At 34.1% G+C, this 21596-nt stretch overlaps 2 protein-coding genes across 2 annotated transcripts; both read right to left on the bottom strand.

Annotated features, from left to right (window-relative positions):
* Window positions 1–466: 466 nt before the first annotated feature.
* Window positions 467–3168, bottom strand: LOC120329251 (uncharacterized). The gene is made up of 4 exons (XM_078118769.1): window positions 2692–3168; window positions 2251–2352; window positions 1393–1509; window positions 467–633 (listed from the first exon to the last, which is right to left on the bottom strand). The coding sequence occupies exons 1-4, from the start codon at window positions 2756–2758 to the stop codon at window positions 548–550; spliced, it is 372 nt and encodes a 123-aa protein (XP_077974895.1). The 5' UTR covers window positions 2759–3168; the 3' UTR covers window positions 467–547.
* A 3218-nt stretch (window positions 3169–6386) lies between these two features.
* LOC120329232 (transmembrane protein 151B-like) lies at window positions 6387–17637 on the bottom strand. The gene is made up of 10 exons (XM_039395791.2): window positions 17432–17637; window positions 15928–16044; window positions 15098–15231; window positions 14742–14881; window positions 10117–10244; window positions 9393–9532; window positions 8677–8851; window positions 8249–8333; window positions 7594–7781; window positions 6387–7421 (listed from the first exon to the last, which is right to left on the bottom strand). The coding sequence occupies exons 1-10, from the start codon at window positions 17601–17603 to the stop codon at window positions 6838–6840; spliced, it is 1863 nt and encodes a 620-aa protein (XP_039251725.2). The 5' UTR covers window positions 17604–17637; the 3' UTR covers window positions 6387–6837.
* Between the last annotated feature and the right edge of the window lie 3959 nt (window positions 17638–21596).

Below are 21596 nucleotides of genomic sequence, written 5' to 3'. Positions count from 1 at the left end.
CCCAACTAGGGGTACACGTTGGAGGTAGAAGACCATGAAATACACAGGTTTTATCCATTGGTATTTGTTAGGGAGCTTATCTCATAAACGTGCAAACTCCTTTCCTCATCGACAACACGAATGATAAATCAATTATAATTAAGATGATTGGACGTAGTCTCCGGGGTTTGCAGCTTCTAATGACTACCTACCACTTTTTTTTATCTAATGCGTTGGAATATTTAAGCAAAATTTACTCGAATCACGACACATTCTTTCTAATTTCATCTATTTAGAAGACAATAGACACCCACCACTGTATTTTAATGTAGAACACGTGTACTGTATATTATGCAGTTACAGACATTCGAACTTGCTGTTTTAATAGCAACTCAATAACCGTCCAAAGAAAATGACTTTTCTATTTCTGACTGTTGTGATCATAAGGACTCCTTATTCCGGTACAGATTTACCAAACTACTCGAAATTTATTTTATGCAGTGCTATATTTGCAATCAAAATTCTTTGAATCTAATCAAATGAATTTTAAATCAGCCTTTGTGATGTTCTACTGAAGAAGGGTTTTCGCAACCATCAACGAGATTCCTATGATCAGGAACGGCATGCTCAGTACATGGTTTGCACCATTTGAAACTGCAAAGTAATGTAAATGGAAATTAAAAAATATAAGAGCTTGATAACAATATATATTACTTTAATGAAACTAGGGGTGTGCAACAGGCGGCCCACGGGCCACAACCCGGCCCACCAAGTCATTTAGTGTGGCCCTCGTCAACACCCAGCTTTTTCCCCATCAAACATAAATTTCCGATTCGATAGTTTATTGGACACGAAATGGACATATGGATCGTTTTGTTATTATGTTGCTCTTTTTGTTATTAGTATTTTTCTTCTTCTTTGTATCGTTTTGAAAAAATCGGTTTCCTCTTCAACTACTGGATGGTTTGTTTGAAATTTTCATCGGATAAAGAATGTATTTTTTGCTAGAAGGCTATTACTTTTATTCATTTCCGTACTTCTCCGTGTCCATATATTTGAGCATCGCTCCGTTGTGTTTTTAATTAAAAATGCGCTCTCGTGGGTCAACACATATTGCAAAACTTCTAATCAAAAAATAAAATGAATGTCATTTTATTTACAAATAGGCTTATACGATATATACCAATCATAACGCGCATGAATATTCGATGCTTCCTATTATTTACCTCAAGTTAACATCAGGTGAAAATTGACAAATTATTAAAAAATGTTGGATGGAGCTGAATAAGTTGTATGATGTTTTTTCTATTTTAGCTACGATAAGAATTGTGGATGTTTATTTATTATTTCACTGTAATCACATGGACGAGATTTCAGATTAATATTAATAGTTCGATCATAGATTATACTTACTGCTGTAACAAAACTTTGCTATTTCCAATAGGTCTGACAAGATAGACCTTGCTCTCCTGTTGACAGTTGTACATTCAGTCGTATTGTGAGTTGAACAAGATCGGTCAATCCTCCCGTCTTTGAATATCAAACGGAAAAAATCATTATTTATTATTTAATGGGAATAAATGGTTTGCCTCCGAGTTCCTTTACATGCTAAAAGGGTTTTCTCTGATATACCACCCAACCGAAAGTTCTGTAAGTAAGCTCTATCCGCAGCAGGGCTGCCACTTTTGTCTAATTAAAAACATCTTTACTGACCTCAAAAAATATCTAAAGACATCTAGATTGAAAAAAAATATATCCAAAAAAATATCTAAATATGAGTTTATTAAATTTGATGAAAATAAAGATACAAGAGCATACAAATAGTTCATTTTATTATATCATATTAGATGTCAAAGTAGCTTATATCAGTCGAAGTTGTTGCTACAGTTGCTTCAGCGCGATTTTTATATGTTTAAGTTATACCAATTGTTTTGACAGTCGAATCACAGAATCGGGTACCGGTAACTTATAAAACGAGTAACATTGTTTTTTTTCGAATTGAAATTAAGCCAATGACCCCCAGCAATTCTGAACACTGACTCACTGAAGCAACGACCGACTGACCGACGTCATCTTATTTGTTTGACCATTATCCATTACGTAACATGTTCTAAACATCTTTAATTCGTTATTTGGATAATTCGATTGTATATGGTAGACTTCTACAATACCGTAATGCTGATATACAGATAGGTATATTTTTTATCTTTTTGTAACCGAGTCCGAGTTGAAAAAAAATAATAATAAAATTGGTCTAAATATTGATCATACTTGTGTAAACAGTCTTTTCGCACAACGTTGAAGCGCTCGGACAAATCATCAAATTTATGGGCTCAGTGCAGTTGTTGCAAACGTAACATTTAATGCTTTCTCCTGCAGAGAGACAAATTAGGAGTTTATATAATTGTAGCAAATCTAACAAGTATTTGATTATATTTAAACAATAGACTATCGGATTTTAATGGAAACTTGCGGAACCCCTGTATTGCACTGGCGGAACCCAATGGGGTGCTGCGAAACCCCGTTGAAAGCCACTTTCTTCAGCAATTTTGATCTCTAGGAAATTTAAAATTTATTGAATTGAGAATCCGTGCTTGACCAAAAATATCTTCAAAAAAATTGCTCAGTACCAAAAAGCAGTTTTCCGTAAAGATTTCAAAAATAAGAAACATTCCGTGATAAGCAGGGACCCGCTATAGTCGTATTTCTCACCTTCTGCAATTGCAGGAGCAGCAACAAGCAGAAGAACTGGTAATATCATTGACACAACGCTCGCCATTCTTCCCGTCTTCGTTATATTGCAGTTTCTGAAGTCAGTTAGTTAATAACGATATCTATAATATACATAAAACGGGGCTCCCGACGTATGCGCACAAAGATGTCGCACAACCTGACTCCTAACCTGGTATACAACCTAAGTTCAGGATGTGCGCCATCTTGGTGCGCATACTTCAGGAAGTCCCTTAAAACTTAATTTAATGCAGAGAAGTAAAAATGAATTACAGTGAAAATCCCCGGTATGTATTATATCGTAAGAACTGTACATTTCGACAATCAACATAAAACTTTCGGGCCCATTCATTCCTAAACAGTCAATAAAATTGACCATATAATACTCTCTGGTTGAGAATGGCTTTAATTGAACAAGAAATAGTATTGCTTCAAAATCTATACCACTTGTACGATAACAATTTCAACATCCATACGGCAGACTAAAAATCTCAAACACTCAGTGAATCGTTGCTGATAAAAATGTTCAGGATGGGCAAAAAACGCCCAAACTTATTTTTTTACAAAGTGTAATTATTCATTTTGTTGCTGATGAAGCGTAAGGTATTTAAAATACTGATCTCCTTTTTTGGTATGAACGCACTCTTAGCAAGTTCTGCAATGCTGAAGAACTTTTCAGGAAGTAGCATTACTGATTCCCAATCAACCGTACATAAGCGAAACCCAGTGATCCGTATTTTTACCGCTTTACCGGGTATATACAAGTAAGTTTGCTATAATATGTGCTCAATTAATTCTCGTAAACAACTTTGAAACATTTTGGAATTTGCATTTGAGAGACAAAGAACTATGTAAATGCCAATGCAAACTTATATTGGTAATCAAACAAAATACTATGCTTTATCTCATGTTCGAAATTTTGACTATTTTCCTCTAATCGGGAATCATTTGAAAATATCCTCAAATTATTGATTGAGGATTGAGTCATTTATTAGTCTATTTATCAAACACTCAAATTGACTAAATTCATCTAAAGCAGTGGTGTGCAACCTCTTTTGCAGGCGGACCATATATCGATAACTGGTAACACCGCGGGTCGCAACTTTATTTAACATAGGCTTTCTATTAGTTGCGAGAACAAAAATAGTGTATATTTGGTATTTATCTTATGACATTATTAGGGGTTCTGCAGAAATTTTGAGGTAAAAGTTGAAACGCATAAATTTCTGAAAACTGTTATTCAAATTTATTGTCTGACTGAATTTAAACGAATTCAGTGCAAAATATGCTGCTGGATTCTTTTCCCGACTATATTTCTATCTAAGTTTGCTTTAATGGAAGTGCTAGCAATTCAATATCCGCTCATTTTAGAAAAAAAAATATGTTGAGCCGAGTCGTGACTTCAAATGTGGAAAGTTATCTCGGTTGAGATGTTTTCGATAAATATTTATTTTTAAATACTTTGTTGTCTAATTTTATTTTAGATTAGATTCAGAGAAAATCAACTGACAGGATAGAACCTAAACTCATTTAGCGTTTGTATTTCTTAATATTCAATTTTTAAATAGCTTTCTTTGAATTGCCTAATCTTCAATTGCCCGTTCTTACTAATTCATTATCGTCTGCTCCCACTTTTCTCAAATTGTTCGCTGCTCGGCAAATGCCAGCTTTGTGAATCGCGTTGTTCGCCTCGCTGTTAGGACATTATAAAGTCATAGTCATAGATAATAAATTGAACTCCGATTTTAGCTTTGAAACGCAAAGGGGTTAGAATTGCACACAGAAACCAGATTAAACTAAATTAAAAACTCGTTTCACTTGCCGTCAATCATTTAAAATTGTGACTTCTCCGCGGGCCGCACAGTTTTCCATTGCGTGCTGCATCTGGCCCCGCACTCTGCAAACCCCTGATCTAAAGTGATGTTGACCTTTGACATCAATTACCCGCCAAACTTAATTGACAATCCACATTCGATTCGAGACTAGGATCACCCTTGACCCCTAAATCGTAACTCGAGGTTTATGGAATTCTGCATCGAAAAGTAACTATAGTCTAACACTCTAGCCGCACAATAGAGAACAGTTTATAGGGGGCATTACATCATGATCTTAGTCTTATGTTCAAGTAGGAAAATTATATGCACATTTTATGACGTGCTTCTTAGCTAATAACAAGGCCCGGAAAAAAATATCAACTGATTAGAAGTTTTAATCCTTTTTTTGTGATTGTAAGAAAAGATTGATTAATGCAATTTGACATCGCAACATATAAAAGTATTGTCAATAGTCTTTCAACTTATGTACTAAGATATTTTTGGCAACAAATGTTTATGAAAATAGGGATTAAAGTACCAATATACTTGTCACATAATCTTGTTGCGCAAAATCTATGGCGATTTTAATACTTCATACATGCTATATAATGTGTTTATTCGACACTGACTTTTGTAAAAATATTCAAATAAATTGGTATGAAGACATATCTGTCAATGTACCACAAATCAACTAAATTTTGTTGTTTTGTCATATTTGTTTCTGTTGACTACTTTCATTCAGTATATAATTTGATTATATTTTATTCATAATTCATTTGCTAAATTATGGCCTAACCCTAACCTGGTACACATAATACGTTGCGGTGTCCGCCATCTTGGTTCACATACTTCGGGAGTATCCAAAAAGGTATAAACACGCCCCAATAATACGTTTCATTGCATTTGAAATACCGGTCTTTATGATTGTTACTATGTCCTTAAACAAGATAGATTCCAGATTCAAGTGGCATTTTCTAATTCTAATGAACCGTGAATATGCCAAACCGTATTTATACGCCTACTTAGCATCATGTATTATGAGCAGTACTCCCGTATTATGTGTACCAAGTTAGAGTTAGGCCATAATTTTTATTCCAATTTTACTTATTTTAGTTCTATTACGAGTTCGGGACTTTTTTGCTAGCCAAGTGAATATATTCACTGCCCATAGGCTTCGTCCCTTTCCACAACTTGATGTTAAGTAGACGGACAAAATTAGTTTGGTACATACACTTTGGAGTGCCTCATGAGCAGATGTGAGTATGTAGAACAACTTACTCAATTTATTCTCATCAGCAACAAAGAGCCATTTATAAATTTGTATTTGGGAGACAAATCTTATGCATGGAATCAAATATATCGCCCTACTCGTAATCAGTCTATGAACCGTACTTTGACACATCGTTTAGCTGTTTGTCTTATACGATTATAAGGAAAACTACTTCAAACGTAATAGAAACAGGTTCGGCACAACAATATCTACACCTTGGTAACGTTGAAAAACTCAATCATGCAGCAAAACATGTGATATTATATCAAATCTTCAATCGCATGTTTGTGATGAACATGATTTACCCACAGACACATTCATGTAAAATAGTTATTGTTTGATCGCCAGCAAAATCCCAGTAAAAATTCCACAACAACGAATGTGTCGAGTGCAACGTGTATTATGACGTTAGGTCTTCTGTGCTACCGTAAAAGAGAGGGCGAATGCCAATGCCATTTTGCTACTGAAATATGAATTTCCTATTCAAAGCTTCGAGGATTCCTCTATTTGGAGGTCAAAATAAAACGATAATGTCCATTTGAGCCGGACTTCTCTTTTTGTCGTTGAAACTCATGAATGAAGTTACACACAAATCAATCGAAACATATTTTATATATTCATAAGATGTTGTTTTATGTATTATAAAATTCCAACTTCAGAATATCATACAAAATATATTTGTGTTTAAAACGTTTTTTGATTTCGAATTTGTAGCTTCGCTAGTGTATTGACCCCGTTATCAATTTAACTTCTACTGAGCTAGTATAAAGCCTATTAAGATTAACACAAATTATTTTTGCAAAAAATAGTATCTAGTTTATTGTATTTCTGCTCACTATTAGATTACTGAAAAACAAACGCAAAATATAGAAAATTAACTCAAGAAAAGGTGCAAACGATCAATAACGTGCTGGAACGTCAGAAGACTTGTTGAAGTCGCTACCAGATAATGATTTACCTGATTGTGCGTCTTTTGGAACGAATCGCACAAAGTTTTGTCGCTGCCTTGCGGTAACTGTAAGATTGTCATATACTTTTGAAAGTTCAAGCGGTTCTCGATCCATGATCATGTGTAATTGAGCCATGGTTTGCTGAAGTATTATAGTGACTGTTACCATTTAAATTAAAGTTATCGTTTTGCACAGAAGTACAAGCAGCTGACGAGTTCATATCTTCATTTTGTCTTTCCGTGACTGTAAAATTTGTTTGGTTATAACCAGCACTATTTCCATTTGACATTTCACCAGGTTCAACTAAACGAGAGTCTTTTCCGTCTGTTGCAACTGAAAATTCAGTAGAATTTAAATTTCTTGTTCCAGTTATGGCGGCAGGGCCAGTAATGGCGTCCCGGGATAATCTGTTCGATTGACTATCTGTCGATGTAGCGCCGTACTGCGACCTAACTCGTAGCTGGTTCGGCCTTTTGCGTCGATAGTAGTTTCGATAACCGACACCGCGACGTGGTCCATTATTTACGCTGTCAGCTTGAACACGATGCAGATTATGTTCGCTTCTAACTACATCAAATTCGGCATTATTGAAGCGGTTACTTATATCATAAAATCCCAATATTCGATGGAGCTCCATTGCTTCTGAATATGTAGGTGGAGCTTCTGAAAGAGGACGTCCTGAAAACACATTTAAAAATATTTATCGTTGAATAAATGTAAAATATTTTTATTGTTACTAAAATTTTCTCAAATCGTGGTTTTGAGAGTGAAATTTGGTAAATTATTTTTGCAAATAAAATCTAGTCAAACAGGCTAAAATCATTATCCTTTTAGAAAATTTTGGTGTCACCTGTAGGGTGTATCCTATGCTGAGGACTATTTGACAGCAACGTAGTGTCATCATCGTCTGACTCTGTGATGGGTCTTCCAAAAAGTTGGGATACGGAACGCCTCACTGACGTCACAAGGCTGCGCCTCCTAGCCTCTCTAATCCAACTTCGTGTCCGATTCATAGATGTTGCTGCTGCGTCACGAGAGCTTAAAAGGTACAATACGAGATGTCTAAGTTTAAACATTGAACAATGTTATTTGACAAACCGAATTTTTAATTCTATTTGCGAGTTTTAATTTAATTGTGACAAGATTGTTATTCAAAAGTCGCAGGAAGTTAATTTATATCTGTGTATACAAAGTGACTCAAAAGTACGTTATTTAAATAAATAATAATATCTGATAACAGCGTACTACTACTTTCGGAATACCTAGTATTACGACTTGAGTTTTAGTTTAGTCATATAAATAAATTATATCTGAAGCCGAAGCAGTCCCACAGTCTCCATGGTTACCATATAATCCAGGATGCACAGGTCAAGAAGATGAAGTCAAAATAGAAAGTTTGCTATCATTCCTGACATAGTCGATCCGTACATATGACTGAAATTTTTTTCAGGGGGTATGTTGCGAAATAACGCAAAAGAAGTCATAGAAGATCTTTTCAAAAATACCTTCTATTTGACGGATTTTTATAGCGAATCTGTGAAAACATATTCTCTCTGTAATCATCTTCATTACCCGAAGGCGGTGGGATATCTAGAAAAATATTAAGTATTGGTTATAGGTAATCTCCAAAACTATCCATATTTAGGGTGGCCAAAAAATGACAGAACCCATAAATTTTTGAATTACTTCTTCAAAAAAAAAACATATTTAGCACTGGCACTTTTTAACTTCTGTTTGTATATGATCGTATCTAAAAGTTTCAATAATCTTAGACACTTAGCACGAAAGTTATATTATCTCCAAAATATATATGTTCCAAATGAATTGGGTTCTGAGTTTTTGATTACCTCGAATCAAATTGCCAGAAGAAACCGCCATATCGATCTTACACAATACATTTTCACACTCTTTATACTTGTTATATACCAAGTACCTGAATATTGCTCTCCCACGTCTCTAGTGGCTTCTCCATACGACGGAACTCTGAGTTGGTTAGTTTGTATTTGCCATTCCATTTCTGTGCTATCCATTGTAGCTACTCTCGCGATGGGGACGCATGTAGTTTCGCCGTTAGATGGCGGTGGAGCATCCCCAAACAGCTTTTCTACCTTACAAATTGAAGAAAATGGATTCATATTATAATGACTGCACTACGTAGAGATTCCAGTGTATGTATGTAGGCTTCATATCTTTCAATTGTGACATCAAATTTTACTACTAAGACGCCCTTTGTTTATTATGACGTCATTGCGTTAGTTAAACTCAATCCATTTTGGGAACTTGTATTCTCCGTAGCATTATTAGTACATATAGTCTCTTTATTTGACACTATATCTAAGTAAAACTTTGTTAAGAGAATTATCCGGAGACGGTGTTATAGAATGTGTCGACTGTGTCATTATGCATAATCAGGCAAATTTACAAAATTGCAATTCGGGAGAACTGAAAAAGCAAAATCTATCTATATAGTCATAGTCACATTTAAAATAAAGAAGTTTGCATTTCATCACCCAAAAACAAACTGGATTCACTGGGTGCCGGAGAGATTACGTTAAAAATCTTGGGTTCCCTTACCCACCACCTCCCCCAGGGTAGTCAATGTCAAATCTTTTTTGTTCACAACTGCCCCATAACTGTTAGTTTTGATACCTGATAATTTACGATGGCTACTTTGTGGTCCAGAAAGACTCTGAGAAACCATGAACACACAAATATAGAGAATAACCAATAGACATGTGATGATGCAAACAATGGCGGATGGTCGGGATCTTCACATATGATAAACTGATCTGAAAACAATAAAAATCATGCTTTTAAAGATAATTTTCTATAAAGCAACGACACGCGTACTTAATCAGAAGTAAGGGGGCAATCATCTCTGAGAAAGTTGCGGGCGACCACAAAAAGTGCTAATGAAATTATATAAAACTATCATGATGTGAGAGATCTGAGAGGGTATTTTAGTGGTAAAAGTAAAAAATTGGTTACCATGCATTTCAAGTTACTATGACAACTTATTAATAATATTTCTCGCATTCATACATATAAATCATATGTAATTTGAATAAAATATTGACATCATTGTTAATATTGCAAGAGTACGTATACTTGCATATATACAAAAAAATATAGCCCATATCGTCACCTGGCAATCGTTCTCCCTAGACTCTAAAGCGCTAATTTGCTGCAGTTAAAGTTTAAAGACATCTGACATTTATGTACAGCTGGCGTAAACCTAAACGCTCATGGTTTATGGTGAGGATCAAATACAGCCAAATATATACCTTTTCGAAGCGTTTAAAAAGGAAAATAATCTGATCCCTAATTGAGACTTGGAATTAAAATAATAATGAATTAAAACAATTTTACTCACCTTTCCATTCTACGTTTCTCAATTTCATTCCTTCTTTGGCTTCCAGATAGCTGTCCCAGGTTTGATTCGCTCGGAAAAAATCACATCTCTGTCCAAGATATTGATTCTCACAAGCTAAATTGGCAAAACTAAAAAATAGAAATTTATGTATGGCACACTGAAATTTACCCATGCTTTTAATTAACAGAATTATCGTATTATAGTCTTGATTGAAGTTATTCTGTGATTAGTGATTTTGATTAAGTGTGGTTCTTGACAGTATTGCATTTAGGGTTTTTTCCAAGTGCTTGATATTAAATTCAGCAAATGAACAGCTTAAAATCATTGTTGTTGGAAACATCAAAATATGTTCATATATATATAAACAAATATATTTTGATTGGGCTTTTTTTTTAATTATTTGAGAACGTTTAATTAGGGATTGGTTATAGATTTCCAGTTACAACAAATTGCTTAAAAAGTATCCGTATTGCCCCAAATCTTAACTAAGTGAATGAAAAGTTTCTTGTAATTCACAAGAAAACATATGAGGCAATGAAGTTGTATCTCCAAACTTCCGATTACGCAATAATAAATCCATCCTCGCAGAATTACATCTGTACATAAGTTTACTCACGCAAATGTACAAAACGTAAATTTTTCTATCCTCGTCAGTCGTCAAACATTTTTTATGCGTTCTCCCAATGATTCCTTTTTAAATTCACATAATATATGGAATACTTGGATAGCAAAAGATTTGAATTTCAAAGCAAACATTTAAACCAAAATGGCGTAATATATTATTGGGAGAATCATTGTGTTAGTTTCGTTGAGGTATTTGAAATTCACAGCAAAACTTTCTGGAATTAAAAATTGAAAAATAAAAAAATTGGAATAAAGGCGTTTAGTCTCACAAAGACATAAAGTAATTTAGCAGTAAGAGAAAAGAAAAATATTCAAAAACCGATTCTGGATTTGAATTTCGTAGGAAACACTATTAATTATATTAATGTTGTATTTTATGTTCATGAACGATTAAAATCAATGTTTATTACTGTTATTAACAGATAATCCAGTGTCGTATTTTATAACCAGCAATCATCGCTGTATAAATTTTCTTCAGTTTGTTGAAATGTAAGTCCAAATTAAAAATAAATGATGTCACCATGTTTTGTTGTTACTTTTTCATAGTGTATTCATATTATCGCCTTTTTCATGATTAAATTACATCTCTTCTTTTAATAAACTCATCTCTGTGCCGCAGATTTATTCGTAAGTCGCAATCAAGTGAATTACTCGAATGTGTAATGATCTTTGAATAAATTATAATTTTTCCATGACGATATAAAGTTTTTTTCTCTTTGTTTGTGACTATATATAATTTATTTTGAAGACCTAATTCAAAACCCTAAATAAAAAATTTCTGTGTTTTTGGGGTTGTATGAGGGATGAGTGATTTTAAGTCTCGTGAAATATAGCCAGACTATGACCTTGAATTATTGGATTAATTGGGATTCAAACCCATGATTCCGTACCCACAACGATTAATCCACAATTAAAGCAATGTGCCATTACCATACGTTATTACCAATACGTGTGATAGAAAATATCCATAAGTTTCTCAAAACGTATTCTGATTGATTTCTTTAAAAAAAACTTTTTGAAAATTGTCTCACAATTGAAATAGTCTCACAACAACAAGATTGGTCTACGACAGGTAATTACTGGAACATCGGAAAAAGGATTTTAATCGATTTTGTCGTCGTTTGTGAAACGTCAATCTTACTTGAAAATGTAATTCAATACTGTCGATCAACATCACCTTGTTTACTGGTAATGGCTTCTCTCACGTCGATTTATTCTCAAAACTCATGACGTGACAGTCGGATTAGAAAATTTCGAGAAATAGATATTTTCACCAAGTTTTATCTCACATACCGGTATATGTATTTTCTTTTGTGTGATATTTATATTAGGAAACTTTGTACATGAAAATGGTCATAAATCGCTACCCCCGTATAGTGTATCTACCAGGTTAGGGTTGGGCCATAATTTTATTTCGATTTTCCTTTTTTTAGTTCTCCTACGAGTTCGGGGACTGTCTGTGTTAGCCAAGTAAATATACCCCCTGCCCATAGGTTCCAGTCCCTTTTTACAACTTGATGTTAGCTAGGCGAACAAAATTAATTACCTCCATATTGATACATACACTTCTGGAACGCCCATAAATCTTGCATTCATTCATTTAGCTGTGAGCGTTCTCCGTTTAAGAGATTTCCATATGTAATATATTTTAATTGGAGCTCTAAAACAGGTTTCAATACTAAAAAATATCATATTTTACCAAATAGACTTCATTATAATTGATGGCACTAACTGAATCTAATTAAAAAACTCATGCTATTGTTAATATTTGGATTTTTTATCGCAAACCCAAACTGAGTCCAACCCGATTAGTCCGGTCCAGCTCAAAACTGCAACTGACAAACGAGATAACAAAATCCATTTCCATACGAAATATCTGATTAATTTGCAAGCTTATGCGTCAGACCAGACATGGGCAAACTACGGTCCCCGAGCTAAATCTGGCCCGTTGGGTAATTCAATCTGGCCCGCCTGATGCTACCACAACCGAACTGAAATCAAATTTCGATGTTTAAGCTAAAAATAGCTCAAGGAATTTGTTAAGATTGCAGTTAAATTTAGGTTCGGCACGAGGCGTATTGTTTTCCACCTTTGCTTTGTAATACTGTAAATAATGTTCATAAAATGTAACTTATTACGTCACATTTTCATGGCCCGCCAGTCTAAGTGCAAAATTTTTGGCACCTGGTTTGAAAACCGTGCCCACCCCTGCGTCAGACCGTAATCAATTGTTTTCAGACAAAATATACTATATAAGATATTTAAATATCGAATGGTCGACTTTGATAGAAGGGAAAGGCAATGCCGAACATAAGATATTGTCGCTTCGGGAAGTGTGAGTTTGCTATGTCTCTGATAATGCTAACTTAAATCTTTGTGCTAATCTTAAGTGTAAATGTACTCCACAAAAATGAGTAATATGGTCACCTTCTCCGTAAAGTGAGAATATGATATTGCAATTTTGACCATTTTACACAATTTTTGAAAGTGTGTGCTAACGACATGAAATAAAAAATACAGCATAGGATATATATAACCAATTTTTTTAATAAGTCATATATGATTTCCTATTTGATGACGTCATGGAGTTTCATGTCATTGCTGAGTTTTTGGGAGATTGGATTATTCATCCTATATGATAATAGAGGTGGATAAAGTGAAACTGAGTGTGAACAAAGTCGCAGGTGTTCTATTTTAAATTCCCAAAATCGATAGCGAAACAAATTTATTTTTTAATTTTAATAATTTAAAATCTACCGAGAACGTTTAGGTCAATAGTATCGACTGTTCAGATACAAATGGGTAGATAAAACTCGATCTTGCTTTATGCATTTAAATCGAAAAAAAAGACATCAATTACCGTAAAACTGGAATATTACTGTTAAAACTGACATATTTACGTCAGTTATTTCAACTCTCGAACTCAAAATCAACGATGCTTTAATTAAATGAGTTTGATATAGGATACCTGTTTTACGAAACTTTGTTTATGAATGTATAAAATATCATTTGTGATAAATTACGAAATTTATTATGGTGATAAATCAAAAAAGAATCAAACTACAATCTATACAGAATTTATTATTTTTATAAGGATATTTAGAATCTTTCGTACAACCTCCCCCCGGAAAAAACATCCCAGCCACCGCTCAAAATAAAAATTAGTTTATCCAGTTAGAGTTAGTGCTGGGAATGCCGATTGCACTGGAAATTTAAATTTTCAAATAATTCCTAACCCGGACTGAATAATTACTAATTTGTTATTATAAATTGTGACGGGGATGTTTTTCTCAAATGTCACTTTTTTGCATTAGTGACTGGGGCTTTGTACAGAAGATCCGAAATTTGCACAGATCGGGGGCACGCGCACTCACTCGGAAATTGAGAAGACTGATCTCTGAGCGAAGTTGCGGGCGATCACTAAAGTGACAAGTGCGTCTGATACTATAACGAATTATGAGATTACCATTGTTTTAGTTTTCAAATTTAGTAGGTAATTTCTAAAATATCGTTTTTTTTTAAAACCACAGAATTAATATATACTAAAATTTAGGCAGTTCTTATCGGACACGAGCGCTACTTTAAACTAACCTATCAGTCAAATAAGGGGTAATCTGCATAACGAACTACTCCGCCACACATTTAAAATAATAAACATCTTAATTAGAAATTCTCAGTTCCACGAAAATCAACCACAATGTGATTGTTTATAGAAATTCTCTCGTGATGGTGATTGAAAATTGCAATCTTTTAAAATGGAAAAATTTGAAGAATTGACACTTTGTTTACACAATCTACTACGAAATAAAGTAAAACGAAAGACTCGAAAACTGGATTTTTTGAATGAAGTTTTATGAAAATAAGTTCACGAGTTCTGAACTTTCTTGAGGAGACTAAGATATCATTAGAACAAAAAGTTTTAGGTTTTTGAGAAACTATTAAATCCGTCAAATGTAGGAGACAGCTCAAACAAACTCATATATACACACGAAGGTTTTTACCTGAAACATTTTGAAAAATTTATGACGACCAGTGAATGTTTTCCCACGTTTATAATTTCATCTGAAACATCCCGAACCCCACAGTTCGAATATTCGAATTCTTGTTCGTCAACGTGACTGTTTGTTCGTTCATAATAAACCTGTTTGAAATGAATTATTGTTGGTTATTTTTAGTAATAATAATAATTGAAATGCAGAATAACGATATGGATCTTGAAGAGATTATTCGAGTAAACAGACAGAATTATTACACCTCAGTTAGATTAATTTTATTCTGCCAGTCCGTTTTCTAGTCTACTAATCACTAGTCCTAAATTTTTTCATATGTGTTCATATTCGAAGCCTGTTTAGTTTACCTGAGTCGTAGTGGTTGATATTCCGTTCCTATATCGTACAATTTGTCTAGATCTTCTGGCAAAATGATAGGAAATTACTCTCCACCAAATAACAGGAGCTGCATGACGTATCAAGTGAATATGCTGATGCACATCTGTTAAATAAAAGTTAATACAGGACTCGTTTTTTGGAACTTAGGATAAAATATTCTATTTCTTATTCAACAATTTTAGATTGAACCCCAACCGTGTGAAATTAGGCAATTCCACTACAGTATGTCGATCCCTGATTATCGTTTATTCCGATAGCTTCAACAAAAAGCGGAGGCGTCCATGCACACCGGTCTCATGCCAGAGCGGAAACAAACTGATTTATTTTGTGACCACATAAAGGTATACCATACTAAACATGACATATTACGAAAGGGCAAATAGGGCAAAATTATTAAAAAAGACATGGGCTTCATATTATGGATGTTTCCCCGACCATCGACTGTCTTGTTTACTGTCGTAATATTGGCTAATCAACAAGAAGCAAAAAATGACATAACATGAGACGTTTTAGCTGCCGCTCAGACACTTCTGTCACTCAGACATTTTCAGCTATGGTCGTAAACATTACTTCGTTGTTGTAAAATGTTTTGAATCAGAATGATGGTTTGAAACATATAAACCAGTTTATAGGCGCCAACTCGCGAAACCACTCTTAAAATAACTGTCAAAAAATTTGCAACGGCAAAGTATAGGAAAAATTTTCGGGGGTCAGAGGTCGTGGAAACATTCATTGCATGCAAGTATTGTGAAGAAGCTCAAGTCGAGAGTATTTTTGTCTTGTTGATTAGGATACTTACATTCTCTCGAGACGAAAGGCATGATGTGGGGTGAATTTCTCCAACATTCAATCAAATAAATAACATAAAACATCATCAGTAGAGACAATGGAATGAAGGAATGCGTCCGGGTACACCCTTAAAATAAAATAAAATCAATAGAATAGTTTTATTATTATTATTATGGTATGTTTTTTAAATGGTCAAGTGAGGTGTAACCAGTGAAGGGTTTTCGGGGGGCTGGCGCAAACCCGTATATGGAATGCCGTGATAATAAAGAAACCCATTTTTGAGCTGATGACTAGAATATAATTTGGCGTTTTAAGATTATATATTAGATTTAAGTGGCGTGTCATGTTAATATAGCTTACGCAGGGCGAAATACAAAATAGCAGTATGTTGATATTATGCGTTTGATATATTTAATATTAGTAATGATGAAACAGTCAACAGGTTTTAGGCGGCAAGCCTTATCACACTTTAGGGATTTGCACGCCCGATACACAATTATCGGAAACTACTCCATGAAGTTGGACAGCTAATTACAGAAAATCGATCACCAATAAAACTTTTTGTCAAAAACGAGAACGACAAACGTTACTGAAATGCAATTATATGTTAGAAAGGTAATGTTCAATAAAAATACACCTACATTCGTAACGAAACATAAATTATGGCAAACGTTTTCTATTATATATCTTGATTAGATGGGAATCATACTACAAATAATATTGAAATGTTTAAAATGGTACATTTATTTGCAACAAAACCAGTATGACGAGATTATTATTAAACTAATTCCAAAACAATATTTTTTTCAAAACAATAATCAACTTTTATTATCTTATTTGCCCATTTGCAAATTTCAGAAGTTAAATTTATTCCCAAATTTTAACATCTTCATTTCTACAAATACCTATAATGACTTATGGAACAAAAATGTTTTGAAAGATGGAATTTCAATGAAGAATTTTGGAAGTAGATGCCTAAAATTGATTATGCGGAGTTAACATAACTGCAGTCGAAGAGGCAGCAATGCAAACAAGTTATTCATAACTCATAAGCAGACAGTCGCTTCGTAGTTGGAACATAATAACATATTCATTATGCAAGAGCAAATTGCAATCTCAGCCATGTTGCAATCTTCTCTGTGTGATTTACTTTCGGAAGGTAAAATTACCTCGGGTATAAACCTCTACTTTAACAAAAGCAAATCGATCCAGTAAAAACTACCTACATTTCCAAGAATACCGAGAATACCGATTGCTGAAAGTATTACCAACGTTATTTGCGATGAATGACGGTATATCGTACCACCCTGTTGTTGCAGCAATAGTGCATTGTACATTAAAAGAAAGTTTCATTTCTGAAGTGTATTTAGCCGAAATCTGCTGAGAAGTACTGAGGCTCGAATGACACCAGTAGATATATTAGCAATATAAAACCTAAACCACACAACAGAGTTTCCTAATTATTAAATTTGTATTATGATCTTTCTTAACGAGTTCAATACTATTCCACTTACCTGAATTTGGGTTGTTTGAATTGTAAAACCAGCAGCTGAGAGATGCAGTTAGACATATGTAAATGAATGCAGATAGCAATAAACATTTCCAATATTTTTTACGAAATGCACATAGAAGCAAAGGGCGGTGTACTGGACTAATCGTCCCTACGCTTGGCCCAACAGTGCACATATCGAAGAATTGTGTGTGACCTTATCGTAATTACTAAAACTGAATAACAGAAGTAAGAATACCATTATGGATATAATATTATAAAGAAATATGGTACAATCAAAGATAAACTATCGAAGAAGGATAATCAGTCATTATTACACGGTTTAAGCATGCCATTTAGAGATGAACCCGGTACCTATAGCTGAAAAAAAATTAACCCGTCCTGATATTGAACAATTATTTATTTGAGACGTCAAAGTATAACCCAATTCATTCATAAATCTTATTATCATTGGCCGCGCAAGTTATCAGATATATTTGGTTCCGATTTGTATAATATTGACATCTCACTAATGATTATGAACTCTTATCAAAATGGTATTATAACACTCGTAAACTAACTTGGATTCGCATAATTTTCACGTGCTATTAGTAGATGTATATCGGGTTCATTTATTCAAAATAAGGAAAAACAGAATTCTCTACGGTTTTCAGGACCTATTTATAGCATAAATTGACTTTCTATTTGATATAGAATCTAGACAAGCAGACATTTTAAAGATCAACAGCATAAACCTAAATTAGAGGGATAAATAGCAAACGCTACGAATAGGATTCCTTAACCTTCTATGCTTTTGCGCTGATAAATCTGTATGTATATATTATGAGGAAGCTATAGCAAGAGTAAAGTTACGTGCTAATTAGTCAGACGAAACGTTACAGAAATATATTTGTGTTTGTGCGCACTCATGAATCTCTTGGAACAAATAGCAGAATATGACTGATTCACTCTCGTTACATATTTCGTATTATAGCCATGCATTGATAATAACGCCATAAAATCTATTTATCCTATTCCTCGCATTCCCTCTAAGCTTCTCACTTGATCCGGCCCGAATCTGATTATATTCATACCTTTTATTACTTTATAACAAACAAACTACTCACACAATACAATTCAGACAGCTTATCCGAGAACAAACCAAAAGAGTAAAGGATTAATACCGCGACCAAATAACACCGTGGAAATCATGAAGGAATACCGAAAAAAGTCTCTTGCCCCAAGGGAGGGACAATTCATTTTGTTCGATGTAGCAGTTACAACCCGCACTTGCTTTGAGCAATGACAACTTAGTTAAAATCAATACAAAACTTAATCGAACATAGGATACCTATACCGCGTAATAAATATCAGTACACCATGTGTGATCAATCGTGAATTGTAATAAAGAGAAGATAGGTTATATTGAGCCTTTGTCAAAAACAGTTCCTTTTAATTGAATTCACCCGTAGGCCAGAGCAATTGTCAATAAACTGCAAAATATAATAGCAAGTTATATGGATTTCAATATATGCATTGAATCGCAATATCAAAATATAGGGTATTCGAATTATTTTAGATATTATATGCATCTGGTTATCTGTTCATAGATCGATATTATGAACTATTACTAAAGAATGTAAAATATCGCACATTGTGAAATGTTTCATTTAGATGAAAATGAGTATAAAATGTCATAATGTGGCCACAAAAAACCTGAGCGAAAAATAACGTTAATTCGAACGTACCAGATTAACTGCCACTGACCGAAAATATAACCTGAAGCGTCAAACATTGGCTTAATCACATTATGTACTCATATACCAGCTGTCGAAGAAAAAAAACCTTGAAAGGGTCATCTAATTTTTATTCAATTTTATGCCATAATTTTATGACTTTAGCTATGTTTTTGTAAATGGGGTCCATACTTCAGTCGAGGCGGATTTCAATTGGGTAATTAATTCCAAAATTGTTGAGACTAGTCTACCTATTTGCGTCCATTTTGATAGTTGTCACTTAAAAAGTAGCGGATATTCATATGAATGAAAATTATTTTCAGGACATGTGATAAAGTTTAGAGGTAACGCGAGTCGACTATTCAGAAATCCGGAAAGATTAGTTGATCAGTTGTGTGCGCCATAAGTGGATACGCAATAAACTGTTATCTATTGTCTGCACTTGTATGACGGATTCAACACTGTCCATTTTGTCATCCACACTCATTCAAGATAGAGGGTAAATGAATCATTCGGTATGAAATAATTCAATGCGCCTGAAACGGTTAAGATAGAATTTGGGGGCCTCAAAATATTCAACGTCATTTCTAGCACACCCCGAATATTCTAAAAGCTACTTACTTTGGCAATTTCAACTGCCCCTCGATCTCATTGCTACTTCTACTCGAAATGGATAAACTTTTGAAAGCAATCAACGACAGAGTCCATCTATTATTCAAGCCCATCACAATTGCCGAGTGAAACACAACTTCATGCTCATTTGTGTAATGGCCAAAGATGAACTCAGTATAATTAGGACCTATTTACGCTTCGGTTTGAACATGATTTTTGCATTCATCTAAAAAACTAAACAAAGGTGAATTAAGTGCAATTGCTCACTGAAGAAAATGCTTCTCTCGACTAATGTAATTTTTGGCCAAGAAAAAACGTTTGTACGTCGATCGCGGTTTGCGTGGACTACCCTTTTATTCGCAAACTTTGCTTAAGCTTAGTGCAAGAACCTAGACACCAAGAATTCCACATTCGACACAATCCGATATTATGCTGTTTCCGATACACCCACATTTGCAACGCCCAAACTCTGTAGGCTAGTAAAAACATAAATAAAAAATAAGATAACAAAGACACTTATTTATCAAATTTCAGTCAATTTATCAATACAATATTAAAACGAAATAATGATTTATTTTGATGTTCTGAAAGGACCATAATCGTCTCGGTACCGCACATCCCACGATTTAATCTATCAAACCACGTACGACGACAGCCACTCGATCTTTATAAATTTTGGTCGCAACACGGTTAGGACCGCAGCACTAATCTTTAACAATCGTAGTTCCATGATTTTGCCGCCATTGAGAAGGCATTTTTGCTAACGAAGTCCTGGCGAAAAAGACTAGATGTATATATATACAGTATATTGTATATGATATATTTTATATATACTATTGTATATATATTGTAAAAAAATGCACTACACGAATAGTCAATATGTTGCAATTTAATTGAAATATACCTACCTCTATTTCTATATTTGCCTTTCATTACATTTGAATTACCTATTCAAATTCATTGTGATCTTCAGATCCTAAGATTATATTTGATACAGTTACGGAGGATAAAATGTCCAGATACTGTTATGAAGCCTCGGGCTCTTTCAAAGATCTATTTGAAATTCAGTACAATAACTCAGGTGAGCTAAGTCGCACTTTAAGCCTATGAATAATTCAATTTTCTAGGTCGTTACATTATATATATTATATGTGGTAAATGTATGACCATGGGATAATCATCGATAAATCAGGCTATGCATATATAGACACGGTGTGTAATATTTAGATGAAGATACTTCAGATAATACAGGTCTTGTAAAGTATATCGAAATTTTCACAAAGCAAACCACTGAAGCAAAACATAATATAACACCCCCATTGATAATTTATTATAAAAGTATGTAAACAATTTAAAATCCTGTGAAATTTCATTTCGAAGAATTGGATTTTGACGTGAATTGTCGTAGCAATTCACCAACACTCGTTTTCATGTGCGGTAATAATTTTTTAAAGACATCAATGGCTATTCGACTGACTATATATATTTGAAACAGCTTCAATTCAACTTTAAATATAAGTTTTCATATCAAATTGACGATTCACGCATCGAAAAATTATATGTCCATGCTACATTACTGTTAGCTGATAAATCTACGCGAAACGAAAATTATTAAACTCAAGATGACAACTCAAATTCCGTGGCACCTGCAACTAATAGATTGGAGTACGGGATAACAGATACCCATCCTATGTCAATTTTCTCCTAGCTTGTCGTTTTGCGATCTCCTGCGCTACCACCGCATGAGCTCCATCTATTCTATCCTCATCCTCTACTTCAGCCATGTCCAACCCGAATGCATTATGAGGCTGCAAAACATATTCCAGCTTTGTCGCGGGTCAC

This window comes from Styela clava, chromosome 12, assembly GCF_964204865.1.
Source record: "Styela clava chromosome 12, kaStyClav1.hap1.2, whole genome shotgun sequence".
In the NCBI taxonomy this organism is placed as follows: Eukaryota; Metazoa; Chordata; class Ascidiacea; order Stolidobranchia; family Styelidae; genus Styela; species Styela clava.
Note: the sequence above shows the minus strand (reverse complement) of the source record. Positions and strands in the feature narration are given on the sequence as shown.

Coding starts and splice junctions, on each gene's coding strand:
- LOC120329251 (XM_078118769.1), bottom strand. CDS start 2,758: ATGGCGAGCGTTGTGTCAATGATATTACCAGTTCTTCTGCTTGTTGCT. Junction 2,353..2,691: donor TGCTCCTGCAATTGCAGAAG/GTGAGAAATACG, acceptor GTCTCTCTGCAG/GAGAAAGCATTAAATGTTAC. Junction 634..1,392: donor AGCAAAGTTTTGTTACAGCA/GTAAGTATAATC, acceptor ATTACTTTGCAG/TTTCAAATGGTGCAAACCAT.
- LOC120329232 (XM_039395791.2), bottom strand. CDS start 17,603: ATGTGCACTGTTGGGCCAAGCGTAGGGACGATTAGTCCAGTACACCGC. Junction 15,232..15,927: donor GCCTTTCGTCTCGAGAGAAT/GTAAGTATCCTA, acceptor TTTATTTAACAG/ATGTGCATCAGCATATTCAC. Junction 9,533..10,116: donor GAGAAACGTAGAATGGAAAG/GTGAGTAAAATT, acceptor TATTGTTTTCAG/ATCAGTTTATCATATGTGAA.